Source organism: Lissotriton vulgaris, chromosome 11, assembly GCF_964263255.1.
Source record: "Lissotriton vulgaris chromosome 11, aLisVul1.2, whole genome shotgun sequence".
NCBI classification, from domain to species: Eukaryota; Metazoa; Chordata; class Amphibia; order Caudata; family Salamandridae; genus Lissotriton; species Lissotriton vulgaris.
In genome coordinates, this window is record NC_141699.1 from 568193912 (window position 1) to 568217241 (window position 23330).

The 23330-nt window shown below is 45.2% G+C and overlaps 1 protein-coding gene across 2 annotated transcripts in view; it reads right to left on the reverse strand.

Moving 5' to 3' along the window:
* LZTS1 (leucine zipper tumor suppressor 1) overlaps positions 1-23330 on the reverse strand; it is a 353433-nt gene that overhangs the window by 61808 nt on the left and 268295 nt on the right. For both annotated transcript variants that reach the window (XM_086944794.1, XM_086944795.1), the window contains exon 2: positions 20178-20666. In XM_086944794.1, the coding sequence (XP_086800920.1) occupies positions 20178-20528 (351 nt within the window). In that variant the 5' untranslated portion in view covers positions 20529-20666. The remainder of the gene's footprint in view (positions 1-20177; positions 20667-23330) is intronic.

Genomic DNA, 23330 nt, shown 5'->3' on the forward strand with positions numbered 1-23330 from the left:
GCTTACCGTGGTCAGCCTTTAATAGGGAGAGATTCGTGGTGAGGGCGCCCATCTGGGTTTCCATAGCCAGGCGAGAGTCTCTGATCTCTTGGAGGATCAAGTCCAGCTTGTCAGTCTGCTGATCCCCACCGGAGGCGTGGTCAAGGAGGGGTAGTATGGAGCCGTCCTGCACAGCCACCATGGCTGCCTCAGTCCGGCTCAGCCAGCCACCGGGCGCGATCGTCTGCGCAGGGGATTCTCCTGGCAATTCCTTGTCCACGCTAGGCGTCCCACTCTCACCGGATCGATTGGCGTTCAAATCACCGCTCTCCTTCTCCCACGCTCCGCGGCACCACTCTCCGCGGGCCCCCACAAGGCCGCAGCACGAAAGTCCAGGCGGCTCCGGGGTCACCCCGGCGTCTCTCAGCGGCGTGCACCGTCTCAAAGGTCAGCCCACAGGTCTCAACAGCGTTATCAGTGGCCCCGGTGCACGCCGCATTACAGGGGAGTATGTCTGCCACCCCCGCGTCCTCCCGATCCTCCCACGTCGATCACCAAGGTCAGGGGAGAAGCCGGCCGTCGGGCCACCACTCCGGCCAGTGGGACTCAATTCCAGTGGGACTCAATTCCGCCCGGTGGGCCAGCGGCCCGGCAGTGCCCCGTTCCGCGCCGCCCGGTCTCGGAGGGCGTTGGCAGGGGGGGATTCTGGCGTCCCCCAATGGCAGCAACTTCCCCCGTTGTCAAAGGTGAGAGGAGAGGAGGACGCAGGGAGACCACTCAGTTGGGGGGCCGCCCCACGGAAGGCCCGTCTCACTATGCCCTTCAGTAGTCACCAGCTCCGCACCCCCGCTCCCGGAGCTGCCACCCCAGGAACTCGCACCAGCCGTCGCCCCACTCTTTCCCTCACAAGGCCCGACGGCCGTCCGCCAGTCAGGTTGCGGGCGCTGCCGCCTCCGGATCTCTGCACCGTCAGGACGGCCAGGCCATCAACAGGTCCTGCCGATGGGTGGGCCGCCAGGCAGGCCAGCAGGATTCTCAGGCGCCAGAGCCGCGTCTCACGGACCCTCCGCGGCACTTCCGGTCCGCCGCGTCCGGAGCCTCTCAGCGTCTTCCTCTACGTCAGGTCCCGGCTGGCCACGCAGGGGAAGGCGTCCCTCGTCACAGCCGCGATCTCCGGCCGCCGCTGTCCTTGGATCCCCAGAAGCGCCCCGGAGCCACCGCAGGTCCCCACGGCTCAGGGGGTACAAGTTTCGGTCGAAGTGTTGGCCCCCCAGAGGCCCTAGCAGGATGTATTATCCCCGGCGGCACCGGAGCTCTAACAGACTCCGTCCGCCATCGTGGCTCGCTAGCCACGCCCCCCACTACCTTGTCCTTCTTTCAAGATTAAAGGCGAGGGACATACATTGGCACCTGAGCCACTATATAAAGCCATTACCATCTTTGTGTGAAAGTCTCCCCCAGATTGAATTTTAGAAGAGTTACACAGAGAAATGTCCACAAGACTCTATTAAAGGCCTTCTTACCATCTAATGTTATTGCTACTGTCTCTGCGGTGTTGTCTATGGCTTTTTCAAGGATATGGCACAAGAGGTGAGCATTGTTGTTAGACAAACTATTTTCTATGAAGCCAACCTGTGCCCGACTAATTAAGTGTGGGGCAAGGGGGCCCAGTCTTTTACACAGTACTTTATCATATATGCACATGTTGAGGTTAATTAGGGAGATGAACCTGTAATTCTTTGCGAGGCTTGGGTCTTTTCCCTTCTTCGGAATCACCACAATGGTGGCCTTACTTGCAGTACCGGTGACAGAGCCTAAATTTACAAAGTGGTGGAAGAAGTCTAATAGTGTTGGGCTGCGACTTGGAGGCAAATGTCATAAGAAGAGGGCGTGAAACCATGTATTTGCAGAACTTTCTTTGGTTTTAGGGATTTAATGGCCACGGCAATCTCATCTGTGGTGAACGGAGAGTCAGGGAGATCTTAACTCTGAAGACTTCCAGAATCATATCTGGGTTTGTTTTTGTCAAGTTTGATTTGTCCTTGAGTGGGGTGATACCCTTATGATTTTGTTTATTTTTCAGAAAAGATGCCAACTTTTCCGAGCTTTATTAGCTTCACACAATTTCAAATTCTTGTATCTATTAATCCAAACCCCAGCTTTCTCGCTCAGTATCCTATTGTACTATTGGTACTATTATTTTTTTATTTGTTAGGAGGGAGAGTGTGCCGGGATCTAATTTGGCGATATGATTGGTTTCTTGGGTTTTGATTTCTTGTTCTTCACCTAGTAGCTTGGCTTTATGTGTTTTGTTCAATGTAGATTGGATCCCAAGCAGGAAACTTTTAAGGGTGCCTTAAGGGTGTCCCACTCAATGGTGGGGGAGAAATCTGCAGCCAAGTTATCCTTAATGTAATTCAATATTGTATTTTTGATGTTCAATGGATGGGTTTCTTTTTTTAGATTGTTATATCTGAGTGTCTCTGGAAGTCGTGTCTTTAATGGACTCGTCATTGAGACGCCAAATTCTACATGATGTTTTTGTGACAACCCCAAGTAGAGATAAGGAGAAGCATGAGTGATCGGAGACAAATCTAGGGAGAATGTCTGTGTGATCGATGAGATCTGTGTGTGTGTGTTTTTATGTTGGAAATCAGAAGGTAGTCGATTTTTGAGTTTGATTTGTATGGGGTGGAGAAAAGGTTATAATCCCTGGTGTCTGAGTCTTGTAGTCTCAAACAGTCACACAATTTGAACCTAGAGCATAATTTAAGGAGCACTTTATGGGACCTTGGTGTCTAGAATGATGACCTTGATTCTTTGTCTAGAGTACCATCTAGGGGGACATTAAGGTCACCACCCATGATAATCAATCCATTGTCTGGAGCATGCTTTATTGGGGTAAAAATGGAATCCCTGAAATCAGGATAGTCGGAGTTCAGGCCATAGACATTAGGGACATGGAAAGAGTTAGCATTTTTGGTAAGTTTCTCTAGGATCCATCTACCCTCATCATCTATAACATGCAAGTTTACAACCAATCCACATTTTCTGACAGTCAGAATAACTGCTTCTTTTTTTTCTATTTGGGTGCGGGAGAACACAGAATTCCACTGATCCGGTTATTACCATATTTGGTTAACTCTTTAGGGCCAATCTACGTTTCTTGTAATAAGACTAAATTGGGTTTGAGTTTATATGGGTAGTTTTTTTTTCTTCAATTTTGTTGTGTTTAACTGGGTGATTGAGACCTATATCATTTAGTGAGAACACCTTTAGATTATCATCGAAGGAAGACCTAGACATGTTGTAGGAGTTTATTTGCGGTTGTGGAACATATGGGAAGAGGGAACACTTGGATCCTAAACTGTAACCCGGAAAATGAGAAGCAAGATATATCCAGCAGGGATAATGCTTGTTGAGAATATGTCTTCAGGAAGGAGTGCATCTCTTCTATCCATTAAGGGGGCTGTGTGTAGGTGCCGTATTGTCAGTAAGTGGATGTTGAATGTTCAGAAAGCAGTTTTGTTATGCCAATGAAATCAAGCAGTACAAAAGAAAGGAGCACACTAAAATAAGAAACAATATAAGAACAGAAACGCATCCAATTAAGCCTCCATCATCCTCCTAATCCCACCTTACACACTGAATGCTGGAGAGACAACAGTGGGGTCTCATCCCAGCCGTCATGGGAGAGTGGAGAACAGATCAGTTCATATGTAGCAGAGGTCCTGTTGATAGTGTATTGAAAGCACTGCAACATTAATGGAATAGGGTCACAGGATTATTAACAAGTAGTCACACTTAGATGGTGGCTACGCAGGTGCTCCTAGTTCTCCATGATGCAGGTCACCATAAATGGTAGGATCCATATTTTCAAACCTGAGTCGACCACATGAACTTGGCATCTGGAAACATGTATAATTAAACTCTTAAGGCGACTAACAATCGGGGAATATGAGGTACCCTGGTTTTAACAGGTCAACTGTAAAGGGCAATTCTATTCACATGATACACAATTGGCTGTGTGCATGGCCAAGCATGAGGGTACTTACAGTTCAGTGTAACACAAATAGCACAGTACTCTGGCTGCATGTAGTAATTCGAGGTGATTATGTACAAATATGACATGTTATTGTGTATTGGGTGAAGCACCAGGGTTTACTCATAACTTGAAGACCTGTGAGGTCGGTACAATGTAGTAATCTCCGCGTTCTGCAAGGTGATGCGTAAGTGATATATTGGGTGATGTATTCATGTATTTATGAGGCCAGTGAAAAGTTGGCTAGGCAATAAGTTGTGGTGTGAGGTCTTGCCTGATGTGTTGTACCAGTGCAGGTGCAGGGACATCAAGGAAGGTACAGATTTGGTTTGCAACAACAGGACATCTTTGTAACTGATATTCTGAGTAAAGAGAGATCAAGATGCACTACCATATTGACATAACATTGAATACATTGTAGGAGAGTAGGATCAGCTTACTATGGTTACTTTTTGCTGGTGTTTCACTGTTTTTCGACTTTAGTCTGGCTGGGGACCTGCTATCCAGGACCCCAGCCTAGCTGCTTCCTCTCTAAAATGATTGCATGTACTTTAGGTACACTCCAGTTTGGTAACTGGGGTACCCTTGTAAGTCTCCAGTATATGGTACACTATGTTCTAAGGGCATAGGTACCCCTGAGGCATACCAGGGGCTGCAGCATGTATTATGCCACCCCTGGGAAACCTTCCAAAATGATTCCACAGGACTGCTACTGCAGCCTAGGTAAGGTGATGCATGCACTTCTTACTAAGATATAGGTTAACTATATCTTCCTTTATTTACTGACACATATAAACCTATCAGTCACTCCTTTGGCAGGCCTTATCAATCCTGAAGGCAGAGTGCTTGGTTTTGTGAGAGAGGGTGCCCATGCATGAGCTGGGCCCCGCTGCAGCTTTCGGAGCCTATTCTCTGAGGCTGATCTGTGATGCAACCAGACCATATACTCTTAAGTGCATTATAACCTCGCGGTAAATGCTAACTTTGGAATGGCTGCATGGAAACATGTCGTGTTTGGTGGCAAACACTTTGGAATCCTACCCCCCGCCAGTCCTGGCGGCAGGGGTAGAATTCCACCTTTCTAGAGGGAGAGACATGTGCACACTGGTCTAACCGATAATAGTTTAAAAGAACCCTAGCATCACAAAATGGATGCTGCAGCCACAGACACAGGTCTGCGAAAAGAGTGGAGCGGTGCACTCCCAAGATACTATAAGACTTAATAATGAAGCTTGATCAGTTCCTTCATAGAAAAAGCCTTTATTTAAAAGCTCAGAAAGTCGTAGCAGCGTTTGCGGCAAAAAGCGAAGCCCTGATGAAGTTCTTTCCAAGAACGAAACGCGTTGGCTGATGTACATGTTTATGTAATTCGATTGACTTAAATAAAGACTTTTTCTACGAAGGAACTGATCAAGCTTCATTATTAAGTCTTACAGTATCTTGGGAGTGCACCGCTCCACTATTTTTGCAGTTTTGTTTTCCGGCCAAGGGTTGCACCCTTCAACGGCGGGTGCAGGAGCTGTCTGTGCCTACTGTATAACTAATGACATTGAGAGTAACCATTGGGGAAGGGATAGAGATTAGAGCGGCATTTGGAGTCCGCCGTTGGCTTTCTGCGTGTGTCAAAAGCAGACACAGGTCTAACTTCCTGCTGCTGGATGAAACTCTGGCAGGGGAGGCCTGTACAATAGGTTTTCTGTCACAGGGAGGTGTAACCACCTCCCAGACAGACTTTAGTGTATTGGGGCTGGGTGGGGGCACTCAGAGAGTGCTTTTCAGACAGAACTGGGGGCACACTTGGTGTCCCTGTGCATATCCCAGTTCAAACCGGTTGCAGGGGCACTCAGCCCCTGTTCTGGGACAAAACTGGACAAAGGAAGGGGGTGTAACCACCCCTCTTTCCTGACCCTCCCATAGGTGGGTCCCCAGAGTATGTCCAACCCCTTTTCTTAGTATAAATAAGGGACCCCTGGCAACAGGACTTTAGATTACACCTGGACAAAACCCAGACACTGAATCCTGGAACTTCAACGCTCAACTCAAGACTAGAGGATGGAAGAATCTCCCTTGGGGTCAACGAGGGACTCCCCTGCTCAAGCAGGCACCAACGAAGCATCTTGCCGGTCTGCATTCCTGAAGCTCCCGCCGGACTCCGAGGTATTTGTGACACAGGATATAGACTTTCAAACTTCTCAGAGGCTGACATGAGATCCCAGCAAAGCTGAGACCTGCAGCCATCACGAATGACGTGTGACCGGAACTCCTGGACACTGTGCACATTTGCTAGTGCATTAACTTCTCAAGCTTTCTCGAAGTTGTGCATTGGGTTACTTGTAGCCCAAGCCCCGAGCACCATCTGCACCGGAGATTGTGGGCCTACACTCAGCGAGTGTTCACTGAGCCCACTTTTTGCATTTCAGCTGAAGGCCCCTTGGTGATCCCTGGTTCGTCAACTGGTGGGTCCCCTCAAAGGTAACTCTACTTTTCCTTGAGCTTTTCTGGTTGCTCCAGACGTGCCCTGACTCCCCACTGCGTGGTGAGTCCCTCAGACCTTGCTGGTCTGCACCGAAGCCAATCTCTGCTTTCTACGTGGGTTGCTGTTGCCAAGGCTTGTTGGGTCCAATCCAGAAACCGACACTGCAGCACTCAACATCCTTTGCAGGGCAGCTCGAATCCAGAACCTGGTCATTGTACATGCCTTCTGGTCCTCGTGGCTGAAGAGTCAAGCTTCACCTTCTTCCCCTGCAAGCACCCGACATCGCTGGGCATCCGCTTATCGCCTTCCTGGTCACTGGCAAGTGACCCAGACTCTGTCCCCTCTGCATTCAGGTTCTTCTCATCCTTTATCCAGGCTTGGATCACTCCGGACACTTTCCACTTGGACGCTAGAAGCACTTTGCAGGAGATCGCCATTGAAAACGACGACGAAACCCAACACCAAAAGACACCTATGCACCCGGCTTCCCTGTGTGAGGTAACTCGAGTACTCCGGTGCTCCCGTGGGTATTGACTCTAGAACCTCCTAGTTCTAAAGGGGTTTGCTTCAAGCCCTCTTCTAAGTGTCCTTTATCCTTAAAATTCCAACCACAACTTTCCCCATAGAAGTTAACAGTAATGTGCGGCTGTGTTTTGACACTGCACGCGTCCTCCATGGGTCCCCTGTGTCACTACCTTGGGCGATGCCTGGTGGCCCCGGTGGTTCTACAGGCTCTAGGCCTTGTTTCTATGTCAGTCGTGGTTCTTATACCACTTTCTTAATATATGGTTTGGCATGCCCCTAGGGCTCAACGTATATTGTGCTAATTTACTGCGTGCTAATTAAGTTTACTGAATCTACTTTTGCCTCTAGTCTCATAAAGAGACTAGAGGGATGTGTTTAGAATAAATACATATATTTTATATATATATACCTGGTGTGGTTCTCCTTTCATTTGATCATTTACGAGATTATAGACACAAGACTTAGCCTGAAGGCTGCTCTCCACAGCTACCACTAGGATAGCTTTCTATAAAGGTTGTCTTTAACCTACCATCAATAAGGGTCGTTTGGACTGGGGCAAGGTGCCCACTAGAATAGTGGACAGCATATGCCAGGCCAACTTCTCACATACATAACGTGCATAGATACACTTATCTGCATTAGCAATATAGAGAGCATTGTTTCTGTGAGTATGAGTTGATATAGAGGATGCAGGGTCAAACAGTTATGGTTGACATCTAGCGTTTGTGAAAAGGTATCAAGTTTTCCTCATGGAGGAAGATGTATGTTGAGTATCCGTAGAGATGTCACCTCCTTCATCTAAGAAGGACTGTAAGTCTTTATTATTGTTGAAAATGTGGTGTAGGGCGAAAACCCTACATTTTAAAACACCCGAAAAGGAGAATTGGGAGTTTGAGTTCTTCAGTCTGGGTCTAAGCACCAAGTAGCCCTTTCTGACGTCCACCGTTGATTTCGACTAGTCCTGCAATATGAATATTTTGTGACCGTTCCATAAGATATGGTTGTTTTTTACGTATATGTTTCGAATCAGCTTGGCTTCTCAATATTGTAGATGCCAACAGAATATTGATGTGTGGTGGATTTGTTGTGTGTTTTGTATGAGGGGACTCTGTGTGCTCGCTCCAGGTATTTTTTTTAATGCTATGTCCGTTCCTTGTGGGAAGCACTTTTCCAGTAAGGCAATGCATAAATCCGATGAGTCTTCCCCACCTTTAGACGTTCCAAAAATACAAAGGTTCCCTCTACAATTTCTATCCTCCGGCTTTGGATGAAGCTTGTAGTTTCAGACTGTCCTTATTCGAGTCAGTCATTATGTTGTCCATCATGCTGATCCTTGACTCTGCTTCAGCTACTTTATTGTTGCTGGTGTTGATGTCCGACCATATTGGACTTGGTGGATTTGGCGAGATCATGTACTTCGATAAGTTTCTTTAGTATCAAGTCCATAGTATTAGTGATTTCCACTTTCCCCTTGATAGGAGAATCTGGGGCTGGGGTTTCCACCTTTCAGCATTTTAGTTCTGTCTTGGTTTCTTTTTAAGCTATAGTTACACTAGTATCCAGGAGTCCCAAGTAGTTTAAGCAAGGGTGCAATTGTAGATCATTTTCTCAGCTCCGTGGTCAATTAAAGTTAGTAGGTGGTGAAGGCACATGTATATTGGTAAGTTAGAAGCTGTGTGCCACTGTAGATGGGTCAAGTCACATTCCACGAGGCGACTTACCGCTTAAGTTATGAAGAACAGTGCTGTGATGGGCAGCGTTCTTAGATGCTAAAACCAATACAAGCAGAGTTGGTATGTGTAGTCACCCAAAGTGGGGTCAAGGTCTGTAGGGGGTTTAGATGAGCTAAGGCGGTATTTTGAGCAATTATTGGAAATCCTAGATATTCTCAATAGGCCTCAATAAATATCAGCGCGTGATCAGTCACATACGTGCACAGTCACATGCACGTCATGGTGGAGTTCTGGCTAACATGTGGATTGGCAGGATGTGTTGTCCATTGTGGTCAATCTTCTTTTGACGTTCTAGTCCAAGGATGCTTGTTGCTGGTTTCAATAATGTGTTGGAGGGAGCAGGACAAGCGCATTTATTTGTGTATGTTGCTTGGTGTATCAATTTGTATATTATGACATCAAGGGGATCTCATATATTGCCCTGCTGCAATATGGCTCTCGTAAGCAATAGAGGGGTATTGCTGACGATGTCAGAGGCTCCGAAGTACATTTGCAGTTAGCAGTGCTAGGGAAGCACTGAGGGAGCACGAGGAGATTTTGGAGCCATGCAGTGCGCTGCCATTTTAGGATCAGGCACGCTGAGTAGCGACTTCTTGCTTTCCAATGTTGTTTCAGAGTGCTAACAGTTGTGAGCAAGGTCCCGGTAGTGAGGCAGGCTTCAGAGGCCCACTAAGGTGTGATTATTGCAACAAAAAGGCACTTACTTGTGGTCGAGTAGCTTAATACATGAGGACCATATAGCCTGACTTTACTGTTTCTCGTAGGCCATTTTAATGATCGTCAGATGGGGTTCTGAGCATACAACATCCAAGTTGAGTCCCGGGGCAAATAATGTTCTTTCTGGATTTTGTCTGATCTATTGCCGCCCCCTGTTCTGATGCCGGAATCCATTATCAATGCTGCAATTAGTGTATCTAGGACTGCTGCAATTTCAGAAGTTAGCCAGTGATGGCAGGAGGAGCCAGGTCAAGTCCACAATTTACAGTGCTATCCAAGCCACGCTCCCTTAAGGTACATTTTAACAATAAAAATTAAATATAACTAAAAAAGTCAGGCATGGTCAGTTGGAGCCATGACCAACAATATTTTAGTGTGAAAACTGGTCTGGCAAGAGTAGCTCTAAATCAGAATGTTACCCTGCCCAAATATATTTTAGCACATCTTGTTCAGGTGCCTTATGTTGTGCAATATCCAGTCCTTGCTTTACACAGATTTACTTTCCTAAAAATATTTGGGTCAGTGCCAGTTGTGGAAGTATCATTGTGTACAGGTGTCAAGCAGAGTTCCTACAGGCACCCAAATGTACTCTAACCTCCCCAATTCTGCTGTTACACTGATATTAAGGATCACTGGAGTTATTTGATTCCAGGACGTTGCATTTTCAACATAATTATGCATAAACCACACTTGCAATGTAATCCACCATTTGCCACATAATTTGCATATTTTTTTAATAGATTTGTTTTCTACCTCAAAAGGGTCAAATGCTATTTAAAAAAGGCACCACGCCTAGTACTTTGCAGTGGAAGACCCACTTCAAAGGGTAACTGGTGACTCTGTTTTGGTGGCACTAATGAGGTCAAATCTTTGCCCAGACAATATTAATATATATTTAAATAAATAAATAGTGAAATAATACTGCCAGTGACTGTTCCACAGCACGGCAAGGAAGTCGCCTTTCTTGTTACAAAATGTGTTAACCCTGATACATAATTCAGTCCTCCATTGCTACATAATTCCAGTGGACTTACTTATAGTGCTCTGAAATGACCAAAGGAAAATACCAGGGGCTTGGTAAAGGTACTGAATAAATAAAAAATGTTCTGCTACATTTTGGATCCTCTATGGTTCTGCGATGCATTATTATTGGGACACCTACGCAGGTGAGGTTTAGACATTCTATGTGTGAAAACATAACTATAGTGAACATGCCTATATGGCGATAGAAACAAGGAAAAGGTAAGATGCAATACGGAAATGTACCAAGGAAGAGAGCTGAGAGATATTGCCTTGTCAATATGGAAGGTGTGGTCTCTGAAGGTCAACACTTGGTTGGAACTGATCAGCTTTAGGCAACCAGTTAACGGGCAGATTGCCAAATAAGTAAACCTCACCTTTTATGCTTTAGACTTGAGATCATGTTCCTGTCATTAGGATATAAGGGGTAAATCAGTTATTGGCAATTCTTGAGGTTTGCCAATCTACACCTGAAGCTGTATGGTGTAGGGAGGAAGGACAAGGCAAAGGTGGGAAGGGATAATTTGGGAAGGAAACAAGGGGGCATATTACCAAGGGGGGCGATAGGCAATTATCGCCTATCTAGCGGCCGTTTTCGGCCGCTAAGCGGCGATAATTCTATTGCCTTATTAGCAAGCTGTCGCTAACTGATGTTAGCGACAGCTTTTAGGCGATAGCGAGTGATTTGGGGCCCGCTTTGCATGTCAGCGATGTTTATCGCTAATGACATGCAAAGTGGGCGTACCCAACCAGTTAGCGACTGAAAGCAGTTGCTAACGTCGCTATCGCCTATTGGCAAGGCAGGCGTAGCGATGGAAATATTCGCGCTATGCGCGAATATCTCCAAATACTAACACCTGCCCAGACCAGTTCTTAGCCATGTTATCCAATGGGAGGTGGATAACATGGCTAGGAGCATTTCATCGCTAATGCGTGAATATCGCTGTATTCTCAGCGATATTCATGCATTTCGCCGCTATCGCTGGATATTTTAGCACAATGGAGTAAAACGTTGCTAATAGCATGTTTTCTCCGCTAACATATCCAGCGATAGGCAGTGATAAAAAAATCGTCGCTAAGCCTATTTAGCGATAAATATCGCTACTTGTTAGTAATATGCCCCTAAGTTACTCTGTGAATCACTTCAACGTTGTAATTGAATATCATGCACCTGACACATAGGCGGTACCATTGTGTCAAGAGAGCTATCCCTAAATGGAACAGGAGCAACTGCAGCCTAGCAGATGACAACCTGGCACACAGACAGACCAGCCTGGCGCCCCAAGAATCTTCAGCTTGGTCAATGTTTGACCTAACCCGAAACATGAGTAATTGCATCCTGGCATTCTAGGCCCAGAAAAAAAGCATTCCCAACCCTAGAACTTAAGCTGGCCCATCCTAACATACGAGGTGTCCATCTTGCTACATTTGCTGTCCCTGACAGTCATAAGAGCTGTCAACTTGGTACATGAGCTGTAAAAATGTGGCAGAGATTAACCAATATCCTTGGAGTTGTGCTTTCACAATACCACACATGAACGGTCCTATTCAGTCTTAAAAGCAGTCTTAACCCGGGACGTGAGCTGGCCCGGACCAATGCACGAGCAGACTCGCCCTGACAAATGAGAAGGATCTGTCATGATAGCTATGCAGCTGAGCCTTGGCGTATGATCTGTGAAGCCCTGGCACATGAACAGCCCCAGTCTGTCAAATAGACAGCACAATCTGGCACTTCTGCAACCATAACCAGGCATTTGAGCATTCACAAGCTGGCACATGGACATACTCAGACCAAAATGTGAGCAGGCCTAACCAGGCACATGAGCAGACTAGTCTTAGTACTTAGAGTGCATGCCATAATGTCTGCCCATCTCACCCCTTGCACATGTAGACTTGAAACATGGCACATGAACAGTGTGGGCCTATCCTAGGAGTATTTAATGTCTGCTATCTAACAGTCTCTGCCTTAGAAGTCCCAATCTAGCACAAAAGTACCAATCTAGATGATAAGAGGTGCTTAATTTGTTCTGGTGGTTGCAGGTATGAGCCCTGGCACTCATTTCTGTGGACAGCAGTTGTACTTCATCATCAGACTACGACCCAGAGCAATAGAGACAAGGGCATTAAGGAGAGAAACGAGTAGGAACAGAAAGAGATGAAAACAGTGAAAAAGGGAGAAAGTAGAAATTAAAAAGAGCATGTAAGAGTGAGATAAGAGGCAGAAATTGTAGCGTGGTGGAGGAAACCGCATGAGGTGAAATCAAGACCAGATAGCCAGTGTATATGACAATTCTGGGACTCAGCAGCCCCTGTGGTGGACTGCAAAGAACATGTTTGCCACAGTCACTGTGGAGGCTGACTTTCTGGCCCAATCTTTTACAGCTATGCCTGTCCTTGAGGTTTTAAACAATGATACTATCTTGGGGGTGACCTACTAAATCTATTAACCATAGCTTGGAAAATCTGGAATTGGTGACCATAAAGTAAAGTTGGGGTGAAACAATACATGCCTGACACCTTGCAATGAAGGTTTCATTGATTTTTTAAAGCAAGCCCCGATATCAGCAGACAGCCCTAGATGGATTGAGTTCTGGATATAGAGGGGTGTCTGTGACAAATTGATCTTAAGAACCTTTGAGGGCCTTATACAGAATAATCATATTAAGGTATGTCAATTTTTAGAATATGGGCAATTATCTGAAATGCCCAGATTAACTTATGTAGTGGGTAATCTGGGAACCAGAGGTCTCTTATTATCTTAGAACAGTGTTTACGCATTGGGAGGTATTGATACCAATACTGTGTAGGGAGATGCTAGTAATTTCTGAGTATTCCCTGGATAAGATAAAGACATTATGGGGAAAAGACATGGGATTGTGGTATCTAAGGAAACTAGGAAACAACAATAGCACGTGAAGCAAGAGCATGCCCGGTTTATAAATTGATTCAGTTACATTTTTCCAACATATTTGACTCCATGCAAGACTGCAGCATTTATGAGGCACCTGTGGAGCTTCTCCATGGTGTAATGTAGATGGTTCAGATTTCTTCCACGTGGTTTGATCCTGACCTGTGCTTCAAAATGACTAACAACGGACTATTGCCTTCACTGCCCAAGCTTATGGCCGGCCTTAACTCGTTCTAATGGAAAGTTACGTGTTGGATCTGTACATCTTTCCCAAGAAAGTAGCATAGGAAAGCAAGTTTGTTGAACGAGTGCTTTCGTTTGCAAACCTATAAATAATAATAATGTGGAAGTCAAATAAGTTCCTATTTCTTGACATGGAAATAGGACTGGGTTAAATTGACTCCTACGGCTGGAAAGGGTGGATACACTGATACAGAAGCACTCCTGTAGTTTGACTGACCTAGGCTCGTAATGTGTGGGTGCATATCACATGTTCATTACTACTGTGGAGCAAGACATTGTTTAGAGAAGAACCAAAATGTAAATTTGCAAATATTGTAATGTGGACGTCTCTTGTTGAACTCAATGAAAATACATTGCTAAGCATTAACAGAAACTAGTCGAATCTGGTGAAATGGAGATATCCCAAATCCTGAAAAGTGGATTTTTTCTCATAAATTGATCTTGCCCACCTTCATAGAGTTCAGAAATGTGAGTATCAATAATTTGAATGCTTCAAAGCAGGTGTTAATAATATCCAAAGTGTGGTATGGTGAGCTATATTAAATACATTTATTAGTATGGGAATTACATACATCTTCTGCTGGTGAGACTGACAAAGTAGATCCACAAAGAGAAGCAGACACATTCCACAATGCTGAATAAAAAAAACACTAGAAGGCTTGAGTTGAGGACTTATTTGATGGCAAGGCTCCAAGAGTTTCCAAGTATTAACATTTGCTTTGCTCAACATCCACAGAGTAGAGCACTATTTGTCCATTGTTGACTAAAGATGATATGGTAAGTTTTGTATGTACTGGAGTGATAGATGTAAGGAGCATTGTGTAGTGACTCTTCTTTTCATTTTGGGTTTTGTATTACAGTTCTAAAAATCAATAGAAATACCTTTAAAATTGGTTAGAAATGAAGCACTGCATATAAGTGATCCATCCTGAAGCAAGAGCGAGCCTAGTCTGATAGGTGAGCGGTCCCAACCAGGAACATGAGCAATCCAGCCCACTCTGGTGCTGGAGCAGCCTTATGCTGGGGCAAGGGAAACTGCCTCCCTGGGTTATGACCAGACCCAGTCTGGAGCATGAGCAGTACAATGCAAAAACCAGTGCGCCTCTGGTTCGAATCATCCATAATTAGCAGCGCTCAGCCCTGGCACATAAGACCCAGTTCTGTCACATAAGCAGTCCTTGTCTCTGAGCTCAAGATCCAGGCCCCATCCTCTTGTTACTTTGCCAGAACAAAAAATCACTACGGTAGGAGGCCAAATGAAGCCTGCGACCATTGGACTGAGATTTGGAAATGCACCCATTTCTGAAAAAGGTAGGTAGGGCAGCGCAGGTATTCCAGAAAGACGCCACTGATCAATTGGAAGACTTAAAACATTATCAAATTTGGTAGTCAGATTTTGATATACAGTGCTAGGTCCATTCAACATTGTAAAATCTTGGATGCGCTCTGCCTACCTGCGTTTTTGATTGAAGAACATTGGGCCATGGCAGACAGTCCCCTTCACTTAAGCAGATGTCAGAGTAAGACAATGACTTTCATCAAAGATTGAGTATACCTTGCAGTAAGGTGCTAGGTAAATAGTACCATGTAACACAGTGTGCCATTTGTCTTTATCAGTTCTTTATAGGAGAAGACTCCTTTCAATGTCAAAATTGCTCAGAGAGTTAACGCTAGCCGTTGACATCAGCTGCAATCAGCTGGTCACATTTGAATTCCAGCAAGGTGACCACATCCTTCTATCCTAATGAGTTCAGAAATGTGAGTATCAATAATTTGAATGTTTCAAAGCAGGTGTTAATAATATCCAAAGTGTGGTATGGTGAGCTATATTAAATACATTTATTATTATGGGAATTACATACATCTTCTGCTGGTGAGACTGACAAAGTAGATCCACAAAGGGAAGCAGACACATTCCACAATGCTGAATAAAAAAAACACTAGAAGGCTTGAGTTGAGGACGTATTTGATGGCAAGGCTCCAAGATTTTCCAAGTATTAACATTTGCTTGGCTCAACATCCACAGATACCATTTGCAAGAAAAAGATTCACCATATTTTTTTTAGAGAGTTTCCAGTTTCCTCTGAATGGCCTGAAAGATGCTGTCAGAAAAAGGCAAGTCGTAATAACCATCACAGACTCTTCCAAACCAGAGCCCTTTCAAGTACCCAAAACTCCATCACGTGTTGTTCCAGCTACATGGCTATGATGCTATGGAATAATGGCCAGGAACACTTCAGAGAGCTGCAACTGAAGAGTCTTGGGATCTGGAAATTCCACAACAAATGTGACAGGCATTGTTGTTGAGGCCACCTCACTACCACCTCAAACGGGCCCAATGAGGAATCTTCTCCCTTTATGAAGTATTTTCATGGTCATAACTCTTCTTCACTAGAAGACCCAGTGCAGAGACGCCCACCCAACCCTCTCCTGCAACCAGCTCCTGCTTGAGAGATTTTTGCTCCAGACTTATTTTAACTCCTAAGGTAACTTTTACCCATGGGTTCAGCAGCATCTCAAGGCTACCCAAGTCTACTTGGATCCTGACTGGCATTTAGGGTCATCTCACGCAAAAAGATCCTGAACACTTTTCTGCCTTAGACTTTCATGGACTGTACTAAACATTACCATTGTTGTTTTTCCGAAAATGAAGGAGACATCCATTTTTTACAAAAATTAAAGATGCATCTAGTTATTAGTAATTTCATTTCAGATATATATAGCAGAAGTTCAACCACCTGTGAGTAGGTCCTAGCTTCGCAAAAAGTATTATTTATCCTGATGTTTAACCTCAACTGTCATATTTCAATTACACCGGGTGCTCCCCAGTTTTTACATCCAATTTACAGAATGGGCCTAGAAATTCGTAATTAGATGCGCAAACAGTATTTGTATCCGTTGTGTGTGCCTAATTACCCCGTTTGCACTGATATTCATAGTGAGCATAATATATGCTCATCTCCTATTAGACACAAGAATAACGAGCATTGGAAAAGGCAGATAGGTCTCTCCTTTGGGACCCATTGGCTTTGCTAAAACCTTTTAGCTGTGCTGTACACCACCCTTATGCTGTGCAGCATGCGTAAATAACAAAAAAGGCCTATTGCATCATTTTGTAAGCACGTGCACCACACATGCATGCGCATACAAAATGACAACCCTTTTTTCTTCTTTTTGTTTGCTGATCCGACTCAAATTGGCAAATTAAAAGAAAAGTAAAAATAAAAATAAAATGGGGGGAAAGCCTGTAAAGGGAAGTAACACTGATGGGGTTCGAAAGTAACACAGGGTAAAACAGGTGGATATGCAAAACGGTCGGGTGAGTACATAACATAGGGGGTTGGTGAGGGTTGAAGCACATTGATGAGAGAGAGCAGCACTTATAGGGAAAGAGAAACACACGAGGAAGACGGCTAGAAAACACATAAGCAAAAGAAAAAACTTAGAGCCTGAAAAAGCAAGCATTATAAGGACAGTGTAGCCAATCCACTGATTTACCAGGACATTTCGATTTTAGTGTGGTAATCGCCCAAATCTGCATGTTATTCCTCAACAAAAAAATCAGGCCAGGTGCAATTCAAAGCACACAATAAATTGTGAACCCTGAAGTGTTGCATTTTATCAGGTCTGGTAAATTATGGCTAACCATCCCGGGCACTGGTAATCAGCCTCGAGTGTTTTTTGTGACACATTGTAGCACTAAATGTAAACTTGCTACTTTTCTAGTATTATTTGTGGCATTTAGCAGCCTAGGATTAGACATACGTTACTAGACTGCAGTATGCCAACAAGGGTGTTGTACAGCCACATCTCTGTGACTGCAGTGCAGAAGATTTAGAATGGCATACGTTGATGCTCTCATACTTGCCCCTATGGTGCAGCTTAGAGCAGAGGTGGGAATGGGGATATTCGTATGATGCTTGTGCATTGTGGTCAGTGTGCGAGTTATTCCCTCCCAGCCCTCCCCCACCCACCGGTGACACAAAAAGGAGGAGGATGGGTGCGGGGAAAAGCTGTTTTAATCCCTTGTTCTTGCTCTAGCTCGGATTTAGTGCATTTTTAAACACACAAGCAGTTACTGAATGCCTGTGTGTGTTCACAATGAATCAAAAACCAGAACAGGATAAAAAAAGCCTCCTAACATAACTGTGCTATTAGAGGCATAGAGACTGTTTCCAAGGACGATAAGCGCCTGTTGCTAAGGCGGAAGTAGAGGTGGGCAAGCCAGACAATGTATAGGAAGAGCTGAGCCAGGACTGAGCTAGGCCATTGCTAGGCTCTAAAAGCCAAATTCCAAGCTGAGCCAGCAAAAATGTTCACACTGTAACTGGCGGGGGGGAGGGGTGGGTGGGTGAGGAAATGGGTCTGGAAGGGGTGCACAGGAGGAGAGTCAAGGGCAGACTAGCCCAAGTTTGATATAGGCTTGTTGTGACAGGTTGGCGCTCTCCATAAGTCGGTTGTGCAGGCAATCAAGGTGTGACATACGCTGACCTTGCCCCGCAACAACCTGCCTTTCACACCAGCTTGTCATGGTCTCATCACTTTTTCATGGTATTTCTTGCCTTCCCTGCGTTCTCTTCTCTCTCCCATTTCATAATACCACGCCAAATTCCCCTCCTTCTCCCACCCTTGTCCCTCACCAGGCTGTTATTTATATCCCTCTATGCCCAGTCTCTTCCTAAACTCTTTCCATCTTCCTCTGTCTTACATCTCTTCCTTTCCCCTGTCTTTTCCTGCCCAAGCTCTCTCTAACTGAATGGAAAAGTTTAAAAGACATACACATCATAAGCCTAATATATGGACATTAGGCGAATGGTGAATTGATTCTATCAGTGGACGACCAGAAGACGGACCCAACTAAAAAAATGTATGTTGACAGTCTTTGTATATTACGAGTTTTTATGAGGACAGTGTGTTCACGTATTGCAGACTTATAGAATGTATACCCTAAAATATCAGTGATTTAAAAATCTGATTCTATATTCTAGAAGCGGTTGATATAAATCCTAAAGGAGAATATGTGTGAACAAAAATGAAGCAAATATCCAATAATAATTGAGATATTATTGTTGACACATAATTTTGGTATATATCACTCACAAGTCAAAATCCATTTGTTTAGAAAAGTTCTCTCTAGGCTCCAGTCCCACCTGCTGCTGGTTAAGTCCAGGGCAGACGCTCAGAAGGGAAGCACCTGGAAGTGGCCACCGTATTGACTGAGCATGATCACTGAAAACATTCGATGGCGTGTGGTTGAACTGTTTGCACTTACAACTTGGCTCGTTTTTGGCTTGAGGGGCAGAGAAGGGCCTCAGGCTCGAGCCCTCAGTGACTTGCCCACCTCTAGGTGGTATTAGGATCAACACCAGGCACACAGCTGCGGGACATCAAGTCCTGATCATCTGTTTTGTACTCATTCAAAATATATGTTGATTTTAGTGTGAAGTAATGACCAAAAGTAGGTCCATTGTGTCAAATGGAGAATCTTTGTAGTATTATACTTAGTGTTGCATTAGAAGGGGGCCATTAATAAGGCACGCTAATACTGCATGTAGTATCATTGATACAAGGTGATATTGCCATGCTGTTACTGGGCTATTACGAGCTGTGACATCTAGAATCAGGAATAACATGATTTCAGCAGGTGGGTTTGGGACCAGAAAGACCAGGCCACATGTGATCTCATTTCAGTCAAAAACAGGAGATTTCAGACAAAAAACTGAGTTACTAGACTACTAGCAATGGAGTCCTTAGAATACGCTAGTTCTAGTCAAGGGAGCTGATTACAAGGAACCCTGGGATAAGGTGCGGTAATACTGCATAGGTTATTACGGATAATCTGCAGTATTCTTGTGGGGTAACGAGGAGTTCTTACGAAGAGTTCTTAATTCTGGAATTGGGAATAACATGATAGGAGCAGAGCTGCTGCATGAACTTCCCACAAGTGGCCAATTTTCTTGGAAAATGTCTGCGAAATGTTTGCAGTTGCATACATGCCTGGAAATATTGGGACAGTAAGTCCTGCTTTTGAAGTTTTTTTTGCGGACATCGGGATAAGCAGCCTACTTGGCATCACTCAGTGTTATCTTAAGGGTTTTTGGGGCTCAAGGCAAGATATTCGTTGCTTCCCCCATGCCCCCACACCCCCTCCCCTCATCCGCGTCTCCGTTCAGAACAACTTGGACTTTTGTCACTCATTTTATTTTGCTAATTCACGCCCACATAACGCCAACGACATTGACTTGTGCTTAAGCCTTCAGGAATGGGGTCGCATAAAAACAGCTGAAATATGTTTTACTTTTACCCAGGTTCCAAAAAATCCTTAGAATGACACTGCATAGAGAGAAAAAGAGTGAGAGTTAGAGGTAGGGAGAGAAAGGGAGCCTGGTTGAGATAAATACGTAGTTAAGGGTGAGATAGAGAAAAAGATCAAGGGATTACTTTGCCCATGCCTTTAAACGTCTCTGGCATTGACCCCTCTGTTTTGTTTGGTGTTTGTATTTTTTGTTATACCAGTATAGAGCGTCTGCTTACCAGGTCCAGGTGGGTGGGGAACTGCTTGACCTTGCTGGGGTTGACGTACTCGTTGTTGATGGCGCTCTGGCTGCCCAGCTCGCGCTCGGCGCCCGCGAGCGAGGCGTACTCGGTCCGCTGGGGGCTGCTGGACTTCTGGCTGACCTTGATGTAGAAGAAGTCTTCGCTCTTTCCCATCTTGGAGCTGGACTTGCCGTGGCTGGACTCCTGCGAGAAGCCGAAGCGCAGCAGGCCGTCCGAGTAGCGGTTGAGCTTCTTGAGGTGCGACGACTTCCTCAGCTTGTACTGGGAGCCGCGGCAGTTGCGGCTGTTGAAGTTGTGGCTCGAGATGAGGCTACTGACGCTCCCCATGGCTTCGCGGCGCTGCTGCTGGCATGTAGGTGGCGGCGGATGGCCCGGTCACGGAGCGCGAGGGGGGCGCTGAGGCGGCCTGTAGCAGATTGCGATGTTCTCATAGCAGACGCCAATCTGTCTTCAGGAGCTGCGGGCCTGAGGAAAAATCACAACAGCAGAAAGGCGTGAGTGAGAAAACCGCCACTAGCAGATGAGAGAACCAGAGATAAGACACACAAAGCAGGTGAGACCTAGATGCGTACCTTTCATTGGTGCAGCAGGTACAGTGGTACCGGGGTTCATAGGCCTGCGGGGCTCACTGAACCCTGATTATTGATGCATTTCACAGTTAAAACAAAAGTGGTGGGTGGGGGGTTATATTTACTTCCTTGTGCTACAGCCCTTGACACACTGGCTGCTAAGAGCAAGGTAGCTGTAATGATCTTATCTTTATAATGCATCACTGTTTAGGTTCTCATAGTAGTTTTATTCTTTCTTTTCCACCTCTTCCCTTCCACCTCTCTCTCCTTCTTCGCCTCTAGCTCTTTCCTGCTCTCCTTTTGAAAGAGGGAAGATGTGTAATGATCTCATCTTTATAATGCATCACCACATTCTTCCTCCTCAAGGATGACCTGCGTGTCATCAAGTTCTTTGTTCTAGAGTGTTGGTTCCCTTGAGTGTACACTCTATTCCTTTTGTCAGTTGCTGTCAGCCCAGTGTGGATAGGACGTATATTATAACCTACTTACTGCTATTTCCTGAATAAACTCCCTTCAATCAACCTGATACCAGTGTACCTACTTCATTACAGTAGCAATTCAGTCAGTGCCCAAACGTAAGACAACTTTTCACTCAACAGAATACAACATATATTTTCCTCCAGCCCCTCCTGTTTCACTTTCCTTTCCCTTCTTCTCTGCAGTGATTTGACTAGCAAAGAACTCTCACTTTCCTATATCCATTTGTGAGTTGCTGTTCTGGTGAGTTTTGTTTTCTTTTTATCCTGGGGCTTGCAGCTGTGGTTTTATAGTTAAGAGACACAGGACTACAATTCCCAGAATACAAAGAAAAGACCAGGACTGGATGAGCCACTCACGCATGTACTCTTATTGTATTGCAATATGTATATAGAGCTTACTAACCCTGTGTGGGGCGCTGAAGTGCTTGTCTACATCAGCAGCACACTACACAGTGTTGGGCGTGTCACTGGAAGTGCGTTGCCCTTTTTAGTTGATCTTATGTGCGACATGTTTCATGATGTGGGTGAATACCACTGAGGTGCAGTTATGTTATGAGATGCAGCATTTAACAGTGTGATGGATGTGGTAGAAGGCTCACACCTCATAACGTACAGCAAGCAGGCAGCTTTGAGTAGGTCTGCATGTCCCTTTATATTATTTCTTATGATAATAGTCCACTTAGCTGATTAATCCACTGGGTTGTCCATACTGGGATTTCTTTTTAAAGTTTAATGCCCAGATCTTTAGAGCTCTGCTAACATCATAAGGGTTGTGGAAGTGACATTCCAAGCCTCATTTTTCCATAGGCACAGATTTACAGAAAATTCAGGACTACAAATATGTTGTTTATTTTACATGGATAGATCTGTCAAACATAGCTTCACACAGCACTAAACGGATATTATCTTTTCCAGTTTTTAAGTTTTTATGAACTTCACTAAACATATATTTGGTGTTTACTGTACAGTCTGTCACTTATTATTTCTTGTACCGATTCTTTTAGGGGTTTGAATATGTTTTGTCATTTTGCAACAAAGTTTATTTTAAAAAATGCCACTTTTCTGGGCTTTCACGTCTTCGTTATCCAGTGCTTGATTATATTCACAACAGGCAATGATTTGCATGTAATAAACCTTCGGAAATGTACTTGAGGGATAGCTGAGAATGTTTAAATGCATGTCTGGTTAGCACAGCAAGGCAAGTGGCTTTGAATCTCATAAAAACAGAATTTGCCAAGCGCGAAATTCAATGACGCGCGCTCTTAGGACCCGGCCCCCCGGGCCCTGCCCCCGGTCTCGTGGTTGGACGGCCGGCTTGCCCAATGGGCGAGTGGCCGCCTTTCACTTCCTGGTCACCGGGTTACGAACATCCGGAATGGTAGAGGGCGGAGATCTTTGGCCTATTTAGGGTCAAATCCCCGTGGCCTCGGTCTCTGTTCCTGCTACCACTCCAGTCACCAGACCTTGCACCGGCGCTCTTAACTCCCCTTGCTACAAGTCCTGCTTTTGAACTCCCACCCACCCGTCCCTTTGCTTAGTGGTTTGAGGGGCGTGTTGCGGTAAAGAGACCTGCGGTCAGTGACAGTGACTAACACAATGGACGGGAGTCCGCCTTGCGTACTCCCTAGGCCAGCACTGAGGGGGAGACGGTAAGCTCTCCGCTGGGAAAAAGTGACCACCGGCTGGGGAGGCTAGGGCGACAGATTTCGAGCCTCCTGGGTTCCTGGGCAGCCTGGTGGTCGAGAGGTGGGCCCTGGTAATGGCGGACAAGGATCAGAGGTTGGGGCCCACCACTCTAAGGGGCAGGTGCGCGGCACCTGGCGTGGGGATGCTCAGATGCGAGATGCGAGCCAGAGGGCCCCTTGGTGCTGGGGGCATGATAATAATATCAATTATAAAAGTAAATATTAAAAGTGTGTTTTTTAAATATCAGTTATGCATGTTATTTGCTCGTCATGTTTATGAATTGTTTGTGATTAACCCCTTCGGTGCTCATGACGGAACGGCTCCGTCATGAGCGTCGGTTGGCCTGTGCTTATGACGGAACCGTTCCGTCATGGTTCCATAAGCCCAATGGAACG